Below are 15,610 nucleotides of genomic sequence, written 5' to 3' on the forward strand. Positions count from 1 at the left end.
CAGCGGCAGGACTTGGACCACGGCGCTCACCTAGCACAGCACCAGTTTATTAATAGGCATTCTCACGCACGTCTCCCTTGGAGACCCACCCCCCGCCCCGTGAGCCGGAAATCTACGATCAAGGACAAGGGGCCGAAAAACTCTTGACCACCCCACTCCCGACCGCGGACGTCTCCACTGCGTACGGAGATCAAGAGCCCAAGGCGCATGCGCGAGCAAGACCGAGGGCTGAGGCATGGGGGGGGGGGGCGGCGCTGAGGCGCCTGCGCGGCCGCGGGGGCGGTGCTTCCGGTCTGCGGAGGCGGGGCCCGGCGCACGCCGGGGGCGGAACCTGGACCGCGACCCCGACCCCGACCCGGGCCGCGACCCCCACCCGGGCCCACCGGAATGGCCCGGCACGTGTTCCTCACGGGGCCCCCAGGTAACCCCACCCGGGTCTCCGCTTTTGGGCGGGGGGGCAGCCGGGGTAGGCGGGAGGTAGGGGGCGTCCCCGTGTACTTGGGAAGGGGCGGCAGGCTCCTGGGTTCTGGCAGCTGGTCCCTAAAGTCCCCAGTGAATGTTACGGGCTCCGTGACCCCTTCCCAGAGAACGTGATTTTAAGTACAAAAGACAGGGCTAGAAATGAGGCCAAGGCTGGTAAGAAAAAGAGCTGTGGTTTGGTAGTATGTGGGCTTCTTTACGAAGGCATTAAAGGGGGGCGGGGGGGGGGGTCCCACGGCAGCAAGCGTCAGGGCGCAGTTTTGAGCTCAGTGATGTGCGCACACGGTATTGCAGGATGCCCGCCGCGGCCGTGATTGACGGGAAGGTGCCCGGTTTCTGTGGATGGTCACACGTGCCGCCGCTACGGTGGCTCTGGCCTACCATTCGTAATGAGAGGAAGCGCGGGGTTTTCACCTGAACGGTAGTGAAACTGAAGATGAGACTTCCCACTCCCCAGTTGCCTGCAAGGGTGAGGCCGGAGGACGAGAAGCCTCGGTGCCTCCAGGAAGCCCCTCCCAGATCCTGTGTCTGTGGCTTTGGGCACATCCCTCAACCCTACGGGATCCCGATGGGAGAGTGTGCGTTCACGTGAAGCTGGAGGAGACGCTTTTTAAACCCAAGGCCCCACGCGTGCATCCGGCGTGACTCAGGAAGGTGGTGGCAGCATCAGATGGGCCAAGGCAGAAAGATGGGTTGATTGGAGCAGAGAAAGTGATTTATTTCGTCAGCTCCTTTGCAAGGTGTGCCTAGTGTTTAAGTGAACTGAGAGCTCAGGTATCAAAGATTGTCATTCTGGGCCTAGAACCCTCTTTCGCTTTATTTTAGTGGTTATGTGTTGCCCAAGTAGCAAAGGGCATACTTAGTATTGTGGACTCCGGAATGTTCTTTTTACCAGGCAGTAGAGGCGCTGTGAGGAGACCGGTTTGAGAGATTTCTAACATCCAGAGTACTCCCTAATACTGCAAAAGACCGTCTTCTGAAAATTGAGTCGTCAGTCCTTTATTTGAACCTGGGAATGCTGTTCTCTCAGCAGGCTGGCCTCAAGACATCTATGTGTTTCATAACAGAAGTGATCTGTTGTTGTTGTGATAGGATCTGCCTGGCTCCTGGAGGTGGCTGGGGACAGAGAGGTGGGCCAGATCAATGCTGGTTCTTCTTCCTGTCCCCCTTTTTTTTTTTTATAAAAGTTCCATGTACACACAGTTGAAAGACAAATGATTCTACAAGGTAGCTTGTCTAAGCCTGTCCTAAAAACCACTCACCTTCTCTTTCTCTCCATCTTCCTAATGCAGTTATAGTGTAATTTTGATTAGCCCAGTACAGGTAAAAAGTAATCACAGAAGAGCCATGTAGTTAGTAATCTATAATTTTCTTTTCCTTTTGCATACAAGTCCTCCCCCCCCACCCCCTGCTTTGGAGTTACTGTCTGTTTTTTGTCATAGTTTCTTTCTCTCATCAACTTAGTCTCAAACTCTGCCTGCTATCTAAATCTAGTCTACATATTCAGATCATCAGGTAATGTGTCTTTTCAAAGAGGTCACTTTTTGTTGTATATGCTCAGTGCTCTGCTTGCGTCTCCTTGACACTTAATGTTTTTCCCAGCTGTCCAACCTGTGACCCATCTTAGAGGGCTTTCTCTGATTCTCTGATTCTCTGATTTCTCTAGATTCTGTACCTGTGTGCAGAGCAGGCCTGACGGGCCAGGGAATTCCTGTCCCCCAGGAGCAGCCTCCAACCCATGAGAGACAGGAGTCGGTGGATAAACTCTCTACTTCCTCAGCCCTCAGGCAGGAAAACTGAGTCACGTGCCCAAAACTGTCTCCCAGAGTTCCCCAGTGGGATTAGCTATCCACGGAGGTAACTTGCGTGATAATGCAGTTACTTCCCTTGGAGTCTTGGGGGTCACTTTCCAAATTAAACTTCCTGCCCTTGAATCTTTTATCTCAGGGTCAGCTTTATGAGAGAAGTAGAACCAAAAGGTTTCTGGAGCTTTCTGACCTGCCCTTCTTGCCTGTGTGTGATATGGAGCCGTCATTTTGGGGTCTCCTTCAGCATAGGTTACCTCTTTGTGTAGACAGCTCTAGGGTAGTAGCTTAACTGATGGAGATGAAAAATTAACTGAAAGATGATTTTTTAGAGCTGATCAGGAAGGGGCTTGAGCCAGCACCGGTGTTCTGCCCAACATGCAGGACACAAAGCGTCCCCTTTTATCACAGCTGCCCCACGTTATCTTCTTCAAAATGCAGTATTTTTTTTTTCTTACGTTAAGAGTAATACCCACTTACTATTAGACCAGAAAAAAAAAAAAAAATCAAAGTTTTAGAGAAGAAAGTGACAATCACATGGAATTACAACACACAGAAATAAGTGCTGTAAACTTTTCCATTTCTGTCTCAACATTTCCTGTAGATACATACACTTCACTTTAAAAAAAAAAAAAAAAGCATAATAGGATAATGCTATATATATATACCTGCTGTGCCTTAACCTGCTTTTTCTCTGTTTATCACTGCCATATTGCGGTCTGTTTTCTGTACTAATAAAGATAGGTAAACAGTATTCTCTGTAAGGCCCGTATGGCATTCCTGCATATTTATATGTCGTTATATACATGATACCGCAATTCACCACTCCCTTACTGGTCACCATATAGGTTGCTCTCTATATTTTGCTATTATCATGAAAACTGACGTAAAACCCCTATTCCACGTATCTTTGTACTGTCGTCAGACTCTTGCTGAAGGTGAATTCCTAGACACAGAATTGCTGTGTGCTGTGGAAGGCACGTTGAAGTCGCCCTTCAGAAAAGTACCAGCTTACATATCCACCAATGCCACTGGCCCGTATTAAACAGGCTCTGCCGGGACTTTGCTAAACAGCAGGTACTGGGACACAGAGCTGGGATGAAAACCCTACACGGTTCTCTTCCAGCCCCAGTGAGCACGTGGCTGGGATCCCCTTGGGTTGGTGTTCACGGGCCAGAAGGCCAGCCGCCATCGTTTGTTAGTGTGAATTAGGAGGAGAGGTTTATTAAGTAACAGTTCATGGTTTATCTCATACAAGCTTAAAAGGTTTCTTGGGGAACCCTGATGACTCTGAGGAGGCAGCCATAGAAATAATACGACTTTACAACCCTGTGGTATCTCAAAATAGTCTATTGCAGGCTTGCCGGAGGATTCCCATTTTTCCCATTTTTGATAACCGTGATGCCATTGACTTAGATGTCTATGGAGCAAGTCATGGATACACACAAAGGCCCCTGTTAAATTATATGGTCCTTACTAATAGTGCCTGGCTCCACGGTGTCGGTGATTCCCTGTTGGTACCTGTAAACGCACCCGAGTAGTTAACAGGCCAGGTGGATGGGGGTGGAGGTGATAGGTTGTAAGTGGGGAAGGCGTTGGGGGGCAAGCCAGAGGAACCGTGAGAACAGCGGAGGAGGTCATAGAAGGGGCTGCTGACCCGATCGGATCGCTCTTGTGAGAAAGTTTAAAGATTGCCATTTCTGGTGGTGTTAGTGGTATTTAAGGGATGCTTTTCTGGGAGACACAGCAATGTTAAGTCCATGGAGGAGTGACGGGATTTTCGCGGGTAAGCGTAGGTCCAGAGTGTTGGGAAGGTTGAAAGCCTAGTTTAAAGTGCCCAGCCTTTGACCCAAGCATGACCAGTTTTGCGTCCTGGTGAGAGCGTGGCCACCCAAGGAAGAGCGTAAACTTAGTTCCAGAAGCTTGTCTCAGAGGGTGCGGATGGCACTCGGCTGTCACCGGTAAGCCGCTCAGTTGGTTCTGGGATGGTGTGTGTGACAAAATTAATAATGTTTCAGAATTTCAAAATAAAACTTTAAGATCCCATTCATATTTTTAGTATGCTTGAAATTGAAAAGTTTTAACACCTGGAACAATCAAAATGAAAGTGAATTAATATTCATAAAATTCCTTTGCAGCCCATTTCTCTCCCCCACTGTGATTGCTCTCAGGCCCTGCGTGCTGTTCCCTCCAACAAGGGGGTGGTTCCTAATGGATTTTTTGTTGTTTTTTTGTTTTTCTTTCAGGAGTTGGGAAAACAACATTGATCCAGAAAGCCAGTGAGGTTTTAAAATCCTCTGGTGTGCCTATTGATGGATTTTACACAGAAGAAGTCAGACAGGCAGGGAGAAGAATAGGATTCGACGTTGTCACCTTATCCGGCACGCGGGGAGTTTTGTCTAGAATTGGGTACTGACATTGCATTTCTATGATGTTTTATTCTCCCTGGGCACAGGATCGAGCCAAATAATCTCTGATCCCTATCTTGAAGAATCTTGGGCCTTTGCGGATTTCTCAAAGAAAGAAAACAGACTTTGAAACCACGATATGAAAAACAAAGTACAAAGACAGCATATTTCACTTAAAACTTACTCCACTGAGTACTAAATTTTTATCATTTTGTAATTCGTCATCCTGTTTCTTGTGCTACTTTTCCAAGATAGTTGGGGCGCTGCCTCCCTGTAGCTTGGGGATCGGCACCCCCAGGTAACTTCCAGGGCCGGTGGCGGTGGCGTGGTGGGCATACTTGTTGGAAACCCTGTTCTCAGGAGACGGCACGGCATCAGGTTAGCTTTGCATACTGCCGCGTTTGGTGTAGGTGATGTCTCGGGGTGATTTAGCATATGTCGAAGGGCCAGAGGCTCAGTGGCCATAGCTGCCAACCAGAAATCAATACAGGGGTCTTTTCAACAAACGCACTGTGTCTTTATTCAGCTCAGAGCCTCCACCTGGAAAACGCGAGTGCCGAGTCGGGCAGTACGCGGTGGATCTGACTTCCTTCGAGCAGTTGGCACTTCCGGTCTTGAGGAACGTAAGTGTGTGATTTGTGCTTCTTGAGCCCATCTCTTCTTCGTGCTCCTGGGAACAGAGTGGTTTTGCTCCTAAGGAGCGGCCAGTTTTGCATTTTACAGTTTAAAAGTTTTCGGGTGACTGAGCTGTAAAGAAGATATGCACCGTAATTTGATGTCACTATGAACTACAAATAAATTCCTCCTCACCCAAATTTAGCCCATGGAAATATTTTATACTGGGAGAACTCTGGTGCCCAGCTCCCAAGGCTCCCAAGGTGAAGTTTTTCCTTTGCCTTCCTCCTATTTCTATCTTAACCCTGTTAAGATTTAGGAATGTTAACCCTTAACATTTAGGAAGGGAAGATGTCGTTGCAGAAATATTACCAAATTACACGTCTTCCTCGGCTCACGAGGGCGTTACCTCCTGATAAACCCATCATAAGTTGAAAGTATGATAAGTGGAAAACACATGTAATACATCTAACCTACTAACCAGCTGACCTTAAACATGTTCAGAACCCTTCACCTCAGCCTACGGTTGGCAAGATCAGGTAACACAAAGCCTATTTTGTAATAAAATGTTGAATATCTCATGTAATATGTTGAATATTGTACAGAAAGGGGAATACATAATGGCTGTGTGGGTGCAGAATGGTTGTCAGTGTATTGGTTGTTTACCTTCATGAGCCTGTGGTTGCCTGGGGGGTGGGACTGGCTTCTCCTGCCCAGCATCGGGAGAGAGGATCCTGCATGCCACCGCTGGCCCAGGAAAAAGTCAGAATTTAAAAGTTGACCTCTGGGGGCGCCTGGGTGGCTCAGCCAGTTAAAGCATCTTACTTTGGATTTCAGCTCAGGTCATTATTTCACAGTTGTGACATCAGGCCCCGCATTGGGCTCTGCCAGGCATGGACCCTGCTCGGGATTCTCTCTCTCCTTCTCCCTCTGGTCCTCCCCAGCTTGGCGCACAGGTGCTCGCTATCTGTCAAAAAATCCCATTTTTTTGACCTATGGTTTCTGGTGCATCCATATTGCTTTCACACCACCATAAAGTTGGAAAATCATAAGTTGAACCGTCGTAAGTCCGGGACCATCTGTGATATACCGTATATCACTGTATTATCTGTTTTTTATTTTGTTTTGTTTTGTTTTTTTGTTTTTGTTTTTTAAACAGCGTATTGAGATATAATTCATATACCATACACTTCACTCATTTAAAATATACAATTCACGGGGCGCCTGGGTGGCTCAGTCAGTTAAACATCCGACTTCGGCTCAGGTCATGATCTTGTGGTCCGTGGGTTCGTGCCCCGTGTTGGGCTCTGTGCTGACAGCTCAGAGTCTGGAGCCTGCTTCGGATTCTGTGTCTCCCTCTTTCTCTGCCTCTCCTCTGCTTGTGCTGTCTCTCTCTCTCTCTCTCTCAAAAATAAACATTAAAATAAAAAAAAAGAAAGGAAATAAAATACACAATTCATCTTTTTCTAGTATATTCATACGATCGTGCAGCCAGTCATCACAATCTAATTTTAGAACATTTCCATCGTTTCAGAAGGAAACCCCACACCCATTAAGCAGTCATTCTTCATTCCTGTGTCTCTCCCAGCCCCTGGCAACCCCTGCCCTACCTTTCTTTGCCTGTCAGTTTGCCTGTTCTGGGCATTTCGTGAGAAGGGAATCCTATAATATGTGGTGTTTTGTAACTAGCTTATTTAACTTAGCATAATGTTTTCAAGGTTTATCCACACTGTAGCACATCTCGTTCCTTTTCATGGTCAAATAATAGTCCATTATGTGGATATACCACATTCGGTTGATCTACCCATCTGTTGATGCTTCCACTTTTTGGTTATTGTGAATAATGCTGCTCTGAACAGTCGTGTACAAGTGTTTGGGTAGATGTCTGTTTTCACTTCTCTTGGGCACACACTTAGGACTGGAGATGCCAGGTCAGGTGGTAATTCTGTATAAATCTTTTTGAGGAATTATCAGACTTTTCCTGGCCAGCTTCACATTTCCACCAGCAGTGGGTGAGGATTCCAGTTTCTTCACATCTTTGTCAGCACCAGATATGGTCTTTTTTAATTTCATCCATTCTAGTAGGTGTGAAGTGTTGTCATATTGTGATTTTGATTTGTATTTCCCTGATGACTAGTGATGATGAGCATCTTTTCATGTCCTTATTGGCCATCTGTGTATCTTTTTTTTTTTTGAGATATGTTTATTCATTTGCTTTGCCCATTTGTAAATTGGCTTAGTTCTCTTTTTACTACTGAGTTGGGCGATTTTTTTTTTTTTAAGTTTATTTTGAGAGAGAGAGCATGCACACATGTTAGGGAGAGGCAGAGAGAGAATCCCAAGCAGGCTCCACATTGTCAGCAGAGAGCCTGACTCAGGGCTCAAACTCACAAACCATTAGATCATGACCTGAGCCGACAGAGCCACCCAGGCGCCCCTAAGATTTTTTAAAAAATTTTTTTAAGTGTTTATTTATTTTTGAGAGAGAGAGAGAGACAGAGCACAAGTGGGGGAGGGGCAGAGAGAAGGGGAGACACAGAATCTGAAGCAGGCTCCGGGCTCTGAGCTGCCAGCACAGAGCTCGACGTGGTGCTTGAACTCACGAGCAGCGAGACCATGACCTGAGCTGAAGTCGGACGTCCACTCAACCAGCTGAGCCACCCAGGCGCCCCTAAGATTTTTTTATAAGTTCTGGATACCAGTCTGTTATCAGTTATATGATTTGCAAGTATATTCTTTCATTCTGTAGATATCTTCCCTTTCTTTATGGTGTCATTTGAAATATGAATGTTTTTGAGAAGTCCAGTTTATCTGTTTTTCTTACGTTGTATGTGCTTTTGGTATTGTAGCAAAGAAGACTTTGCCTGACATAATTTCGTCACGTTTAACTCCTATGTGTTCTTCTAGGAGTTCGGTAGTTTTACTGTTACATACAGGCGTGTAGTCCAAAGTAATTTTTGTATATGGTGTTATCCAAATTCCTCCTTTTGCATATAAATATCCAGTCGTTTCAGTACCATTTGTTGAAGACTGTTCTCTTTCCATTTAATTGTCTTGACACTCTTGTTGAAGTCAGTTGACCATGAATGTAGGGATTAACCTTGGACTCCAAATTCGATTCCGTTTATCCTTATGTCAGTTCTGTCTCTTCTTAGGTCAGGAGTACTCTGTCTTACTGAAGTTTGGATTTTGATCGGGTTGTATTGAATCTGTAGATGAATTTGGGGAGTATTGCCACCTTAATAATATTAAGTCTTTTGATCCATCCACATGAGATCTCTTTCCATTTACCTATATTGTTTTGTAGTTTCTAGCCTACATGTCTTATACTTCTTTTTAAAAAATTTTATATCTTAGTATTTTACACTTTGGGGTGCTATTGTAAATGGAACTGTTTTCTTAATTTCATTTTTGGAATTATCGTTACTAATGTGTAGAAGTACAAGTGATTTTCGTTTATTGATCGGTTTTGTATCCTGTCACCTTGCTGAATTTGTTTATTGGTTCTGAGTTTTCCAGTGAATTCCTTAGAATTTTCTTTGTGGAAAATCATGTCATCTACAAATAGAGATGGTTTTACTTTTTCATTTCTACTTTGGATGCCTTTTATTTCATTTTCTTGCCTAATTGCCCTGGTTAGAACCTTCAGTTCACTGTTGAATGGGACATACTCATCTTGTTCCTGATTGTAGGCAGAAAGCATTTAATCTTTTATCATAAAGTATGATGTTGTCTGTGGGTTACTTGTAGGTGGCCATTACCGGGTTGAGGAAGTCCCTTTTTATTCCTAGTTTGTCGAGCGTTTTACAACGAAGAAGTTTGGGTTTTGTCAGATCCTTTTTCTGCGTCTACAGAGGTGATGATGTGGTTTTTATCCTTTATTGTATTAATAGAGTGTATTATGTTAATTGATTTTTGAATGTTAAACCAGCCTTGGTTCTTGAAATAAATCCCTCTTGGTCGTGATGTGTGATTGTTTTTATATGTTGATGGATTCAAAAGGATTATATGCAAATCCTTTTATATGTTGCTGGATTTTTATATGTTTGCAAATATTTTGTTGACGGTTTCCACGTCTGTATTCATTAGGGGTGTGGTCTGTAGCTTTCTTGTGATATCTTTGTCTGAGTTTGGTATCAGAATAATACTGACCTCAGAATAAGTTGGGACGTGTTCCTTCCTCTTCTGAGTTTTAGAAGAGTTTGTGAAATATTGGTATTAATTTTTTCTTTGGATGTTTGATATACTTTACCAGTGAAGCCCTGTGGCCTGGGCTTTTCTTCAGGGGAAGCTCTTTAATTACGAATTCAGTCTCTACTTGTATAGAGGTGCTGAGTTTTTATTTCTTGTTGTGTCAGTTGTGGTAATCTGTGTCATTTAGTAACTTGTTTTGCTTACCTAATTTGTGGGCATACAGTTGTTCGTATATTCCCTTATAATCTTATTTATTTTGTGAGATCAGTGTGTTTTCCCTTCTCTTCACGCCTTATGTTAGTTATTTAAGTTCCCTCGCGCCCCCCCCCCTCCTTTTTTTTTTGGCCAGGAAAAGATTTGTCAATTTAGTCAAACCAATTTTTGCCTTTGGAGTATACATTACTTTTTTAAATTCATTCATCAAATATTTATCAAATCCTAGGTATACACTTGTGAACAAAACAGACATGTTTTCTCCTTTCTCCAGACTCAGTCGAGTGGGAAGTGTAGACATTGAACAAGCAAGTGGACAGTTGTCATAAACACTGTGAAGGTGACAAGTGGGGTGCTGTGAGAGGTGCCAGGAGCTGACTAGATCAGGTGACCAGGATGGAGCTCTGGGGAGGTGATGTGTAACTGAAATGGAAGATGGGGAGGCACCGTCACTTCAGAGGGAGACTACAGGCCCGTTGGGGGGGCGGGCTGGGAGGTTCTATGGAGAATACTACAGATGATGGAAAGAGATAAACTGAGGCCCCACTGCCCTGGGGTGGGAGTAGGTAAAGAAGAAGGTGTGGTTGGTAAGGGGGGTGGGACCACACGATCAGGGCCTAGTAGACTGTGAGTTTCATTTAATTTGTGATAGACTTACTGCTTTGATGTACTTTTACGGAAATTGGATGGTGCAGACCTGGGCTCCCGAGGCAGGTCTGAACCTTCCAGAGGCATCTGTTATGCCAGCAGTAGAATCCAGGGTCTTTCGCTTGGCCTGGTGGGCTTTTTGCCATCTGGCCCACTAACCTCCGACCTCCTGTCACCGTTCCCCAGCCACGTGTCCCCCACACGTGCTGGGGCCGGTGCCATGCCAGCCTTTGGCTCTCAGCCCTGGCGGTTTTCTTTGGTTGGTGCACTCTTCTCTTTGCCTGTCTGCTCTGTTTTGACATTTGGGGCTTGGCTAAAATGTGCAGTTGGGGGCTTTGGTAGTTGGCCGAGGCTGCTGAAAATTTTAACTCTAGCCTGCGGAGGGTAGTTCTGATTTCAGAGGGCTGTTGGGGTCCTGCGCTCTGGTTTGCTAGGGGGCTGCTGCTCCTCAGGACCCGCCTTCTCCTGGGCTTCCTCCCCCTCGCTGGCTCCCCTCACCTCCTGCCTTTTGGAACCTTCCCTCGGTCCCGTCCTGGGTCTGTTGTGGCCACTGTGTTGGTGGGAGCAGTCAGAGAACAGGATATTTTTCTCTCTAGTTCTTTTCCCACCAGATGCATACCCTCTACTTAAATGATCAAAGGGCAAGTGACGCACTTCAAATGAAATTCCTGTTGAAGACTCTGGCTTTGGGCACTGGATCAATACAGAGAATTGATTTTTACTTAACCTTGCTTAGAACAGACTGAATCCTGGGAGAGCGGTGCGCACATACGTGCTTGGCGTCTGTCTGCAAGATTATATAAGAAGTCATACGCTGACTGGAGTAAGAGCTTGAGTCTCTCTTTTTTAATTAAAAAACAAAGGAAAGCAGACATCTCCCAATTTTTGATACTTTGATTACCAAACCCAGACATCTTTGTTTTGGGAAGACTTCCCAGGCTGCAGGTTCTTACCTAGTCGAGGTCACAGATTTTTTTTTTCTGAAGTACAGATTTTTCTCCCATCTCATATATATGTTTTGTTGGGATGAAGAAAAAGGAATTAGTGTTTTGCCTTCAGACTTAAAAAAAAGAATGAAAGATGGGGCACCTGGGTGGCTCAGTCGGTTGAGCTTCCAGCTTCAGCTCAGGTCATGATCTCACGGTCCGTAAGTTCGAGCCCCGCGTCGGGCTCTGTGCTGACAGCTCGGAGCCTGGAGCCTGTTTCGGATTCTGTGTCTCCCTCTCTCTCTGACCCTCCCCCATTCATGCTCTGTCTCTCTCTGTCTCAAAAAAAAAAAAAGAACAAAAGAAAAAAAGTACAAAGGTAATTACACGACAGAAATAAGAATATAAAGAGATAGTATGGGCAACTAACATAACCTGAAAGCTTTAGAAAGCACATTTAGGCAGGTGGAAACCTTGATATAGATAGCCCGTTAGTTTATAGTGCCCGGGATGTCAGAAAACACTAACTCTCACTGTACATTAAGAATTATCTATGAAGTGCCTCCTACATGTAAGAAATTTCACTGTGGATGACAAATATTTTTGAGTTGTGTCTAATGAAAAACATAAGGGAAATAATCCTCGGGGCTGGTAGGGGTGTGCCTGCTCTGAGCGGGGAGGTAAGAACCGAGCTGGAGCCTAGGAGCTGCTGGAGGCCGGGGCAGGGCTGGAGGGGGAGGCACAGATGTGACCCCGGCCCCGGCTTGCTTCATTTCCTTAGGCCGGAGTAGAGACTGATGGACTCTCATGGGCACACGTGGTTAATAAAGGAGAATACAGTAAGACTGGGAAACACTGTAGACTCAGTAAGGGTTTTAGAAAGTCCTATGTAGGGTTGAATATCGTTGATTCTTTTTGTCATTCCACCGGTGACTTCTTTCCCTTATTTGACCATGTTTATTGTTTTCCTGAGTTTTAATGTTCTCCCTACTCAAGCTAGCAGATTTGTAAAAAATATGAAACAGAAATGAAGAAGGGGCACCTGGTTGGCTCGGTCAGTTAAGCGTCTCTTTAGTTCAGCTGGGGTCATGATCTCATGGTTGGTTAGTTCGAGCCCTGCATTGGGCTCGGGGCTTACAGCACAGTGCCTGCTTGGGATTCTTTCTCTCCCTGTCTCTCTGCCCCTCCCCTGCTTGCACGGTCGCGCTCTCTCGCTCTCTCTCAAAAAATAAGTAAAAATAAACCTAAAAAGGGGTGCCTGGGTGGCTCAGTCGGTTGAGCGTCTGACTTCAGTTCAGGTCATGATCTCACAGCTTGTGGGTTCGAGCCCCACGTCGGGCTCTGTGCTGACAGCTCAGAGCCCGGAGCCTGCTTCAGAATCTATGGCTCCCTCTCTTACTCTTTGTCCCTCCCCTGCTCACGCTCTGTCTCTCTCAAAATTAAAAAATAAATAAACGTTAAAAAAAAAAATTAAAAAAAAAACCTAAAAAAATAAAGAAGAAAATAGGAATAACTCCTAATCTTCTCACTGGGTTAACCACTGTTAGTGTATTTCGTTTCTTCCTTCTTTCTACTTGATTTGTTCCATCATTCCATAATGGGGGAAAATACTTCGTATCGTTTTGTACGATTGGGTTTTTCCCCTTATTATGACTGAGTGACATGGGAATGGCCTTCCAACAGGATCACCTTCACAACTGTGATCATTTAATGATAGCGCAGTATTTCATAGTGTGGATTTTCACCTTTGACTTCAGCATTATCCCCTCAAGTGTCAGATGTTAACCCTTTGTACACCAGCCTTCTCTCCAGCCCTGGTTGTTTCCCTGGGGGAGGATCTGAGGGTGGAGGTCCTGGGTTGGGGGGTTGTGAACTTCTGGGGCTCTCTGCGTGCTGCTGGGGTGTTCCCGTGACACTTGTGGCCCTTTGTGCATGTGCGTGCACACACACACACACACACACACACCCCAGCACTTGGGAGTGTTGGTCTCCTTGCTCCTTCGCCAACACCTGCCACTCTGCTGGTCTTCAGTTTTCCATCCTTCTTTCCAACACTTCTTTGCTTGGATTCATGTTGTTAAGTTGCTAATGAGGTCAAATGTTTGTTAGTTTATTGTGTACTTTTTTAATCTAATTGTTTTTGTTTATTCCTGTAACCATTTTTTTCCTTTTGCCTTAAAAATATCTTTCATAAGGCAGATGACCTTTTTATATTTATCGATTGCGTTTTTCTCAGTTTTTCACTTTGGTGATCTATCTTTCTTTCATTCTTTTCATATTGAGAGAGTCTGTCCGTTTTCCGAGTTAATTTGGAATTTGTTTCTTCTGTAGTACCTTTTTTTTTTTTTAAACATTTATGGTTTTAATCCATCTGGATTTACTTTGAGTGTAAAATACAATGAGACTCTCAATTGCTTTTCTTCCAAATGCTTAGCCGGTTTACCAAAGCCATTTGTTAAATAACCCAGTTGTCATTCATTTATTATGCCTTGTTAATTATATTAAGAAATGTGTGTGTGTGTGTGTGTGTGTGTGTGTGTGTATAATGTTTTACAGTTACCTGTTCTTTTGCCTGTTTGAGCCTTACATCAGTACCACACTGTTTTAGTTGCCATGCTGTCTTATCGTTTAAAAAGTTGTCTTATCCATTCTTGTCTGTCCATTTTTCTGAATCCTAGTAGTGTTGATGGTCATGGTGGTGGTGGTGGAGGAAGTAGTTAACATACCGAGCACAAGCTCTGCACCAGCCACTAACTCATTTACTCCCCAGAGTAATGCTCGGTTCCTGTTTTACAGACGAGGAAACTAAGACAGAGGACAGAAATTTAAATTCCCCCAAGGCACACAGCTTATTAGTGGTAGAGCTAGCATGAATGGTGGAAATAAGACTATTACCCGTCGCAAAAAGTCTCATATGGGGGCACCTGGGTGGCTCCATCGGTTGAGCGGCCGACTTCAGCTCAGGTCACAGTCTCACGGTCCATGAGTTCGAGCCCCGCGTCGGGCTCTGTGCTGACAGCTCCGAGCCTGGAGCCTGTTTCGGATTCTTTGTTTCCTGCTGTCTCTGCCCCTCCCCCACTCGCACTCTGTCTCTTTCTCTCTCTCAAAAATAAATACTAAAAAAAAATTTTTTTTAAGTCTTATATGGAGTGATTAGAACTATATAAAATGAGTCATTTGGATAGAAAAGGATATCTTAAGTTTTCAGACGTTTACTCCCCAGAGCTGAAAACCTGGTATCTCTGGCTTTCCATTTCCATTAGTTTAAAAAAAAAAACTTTGTTTTTTGGTAAGGTTATTTAGAGGTTTCTTCTGTTTTCCGATGCTTCTGTAGTTAGGATTTTTTTGCCAGTTTTTTATTGATCACAGCTAACAGGCTAATGCTGGCCTTTTCCATAATGGTCTCTTTGACAGCCACACTGAATGCTTTATTAGAATTTGTTGCAATGTAGGATTTAGCATTTTATTGGCTCCCAATATATCTCCTACTCACACAAAAAGGTAATAGATTCTAAGGTTTTAAATAACAAACAACATCTACTCAAAGCCTGGTTTTCTAGGCTGCACCATGTTCTTTGTAATTAAGATCCACGAAAGGTCTAAGAAGCTAGAACCAGAACACCCGATGAAAATCATAGTCGAACCTGTTTTGATCAAAATGAGGCTTTTGGTGTAGATTTGTTTTCAAAAGCAGGATCTTCTTTTGATTCTGAAATGAGATTCTGCTTCAGATCTTTGAAACTTCCTTTGAAGGTCAGAGGATTCCTGTCTGGGGAAAGGTTATTTTGGTACCACTTGACCTGGAATTGCCACTTAGTATTTCAGGCCAGTAGGCTTTAGAGAGAATTTAGAAGAATCAATTTCTAGTCAGGATCCGTTCCTGAAAGGTTGACAGGAGCCCAAGCCTTGCTTTTGAATTTCCTCCATTGTTAGCAAATGTGACATTTTTTCTTTGTTCCTCCTCACTTTCTATTTCTGTACCTCATGATCATACATATGCACTGCAAGATCACCAGAGAAATAAAAAGCTGTCTGGCGCAAACATAAAAATTAATTTTAAAATCGTCAGTGAAAACATGGCTGCAGTGAATCAAAATCAGAAAAGGAGCTGGAGGTTCAGCGTGAGGTCGGCTCTGCGGTTTGCCTTGTAGGATTTGTCATGGCAGCCCTTCCTGGTGATCTCTGTGGGGCCACATCCCTGTCAGGGGCCCCCAGGGGAGATGTGAAACCGGCCCCCTTCGTTGGGAGGGCAGAGGGAGACCCAAAAGGAGGCAGGCACTCATCCGAGGCTGGTAGGCGGGCAGTTGTAATCGGCAGAGGG

At 44.7% G+C, this 15,610-nt stretch overlaps 1 protein-coding gene across 3 annotated transcripts in view; it reads left to right on the forward strand.

Annotated features, from left to right (window-relative positions):
* The first annotated feature begins 268 nt into the window (after positions 1–268).
* Positions 269–15,610, forward strand: part of NTPCR (nucleoside-triphosphatase, cancer-related) — a 31,926-nt gene continuing 16,584 nt past the window's right edge. Inside the window, exons 1-3 of one of the 3 annotated variants that reach the window (XM_060642835.3) lie at positions 269–421; positions 4,532–4,694; positions 5,220–5,316. In XM_060642835.3, the coding sequence (XP_060498818.3) occupies positions 388–421; positions 4,532–4,694; positions 5,220–5,316 (294 nt within the window). In that variant the 5' untranslated portion in view covers positions 269–387. The remainder of the gene's footprint in view (positions 422–4,531; positions 4,695–5,219; positions 5,317–15,610) is intronic. The other 2 variants (XM_060642837.3, XM_060642836.3) reach the window with 2 other exon arrangements.

The sequence above is a fragment of the Panthera onca genome, chromosome D2, assembly GCF_046562875.1.
Source record: "Panthera onca isolate mPanOnc1 chromosome D2, mPanOnc1 haplotype 2, whole genome shotgun sequence".
NCBI lineage: Eukaryota > Metazoa > Chordata > Mammalia > Carnivora > Felidae > Panthera > Panthera onca.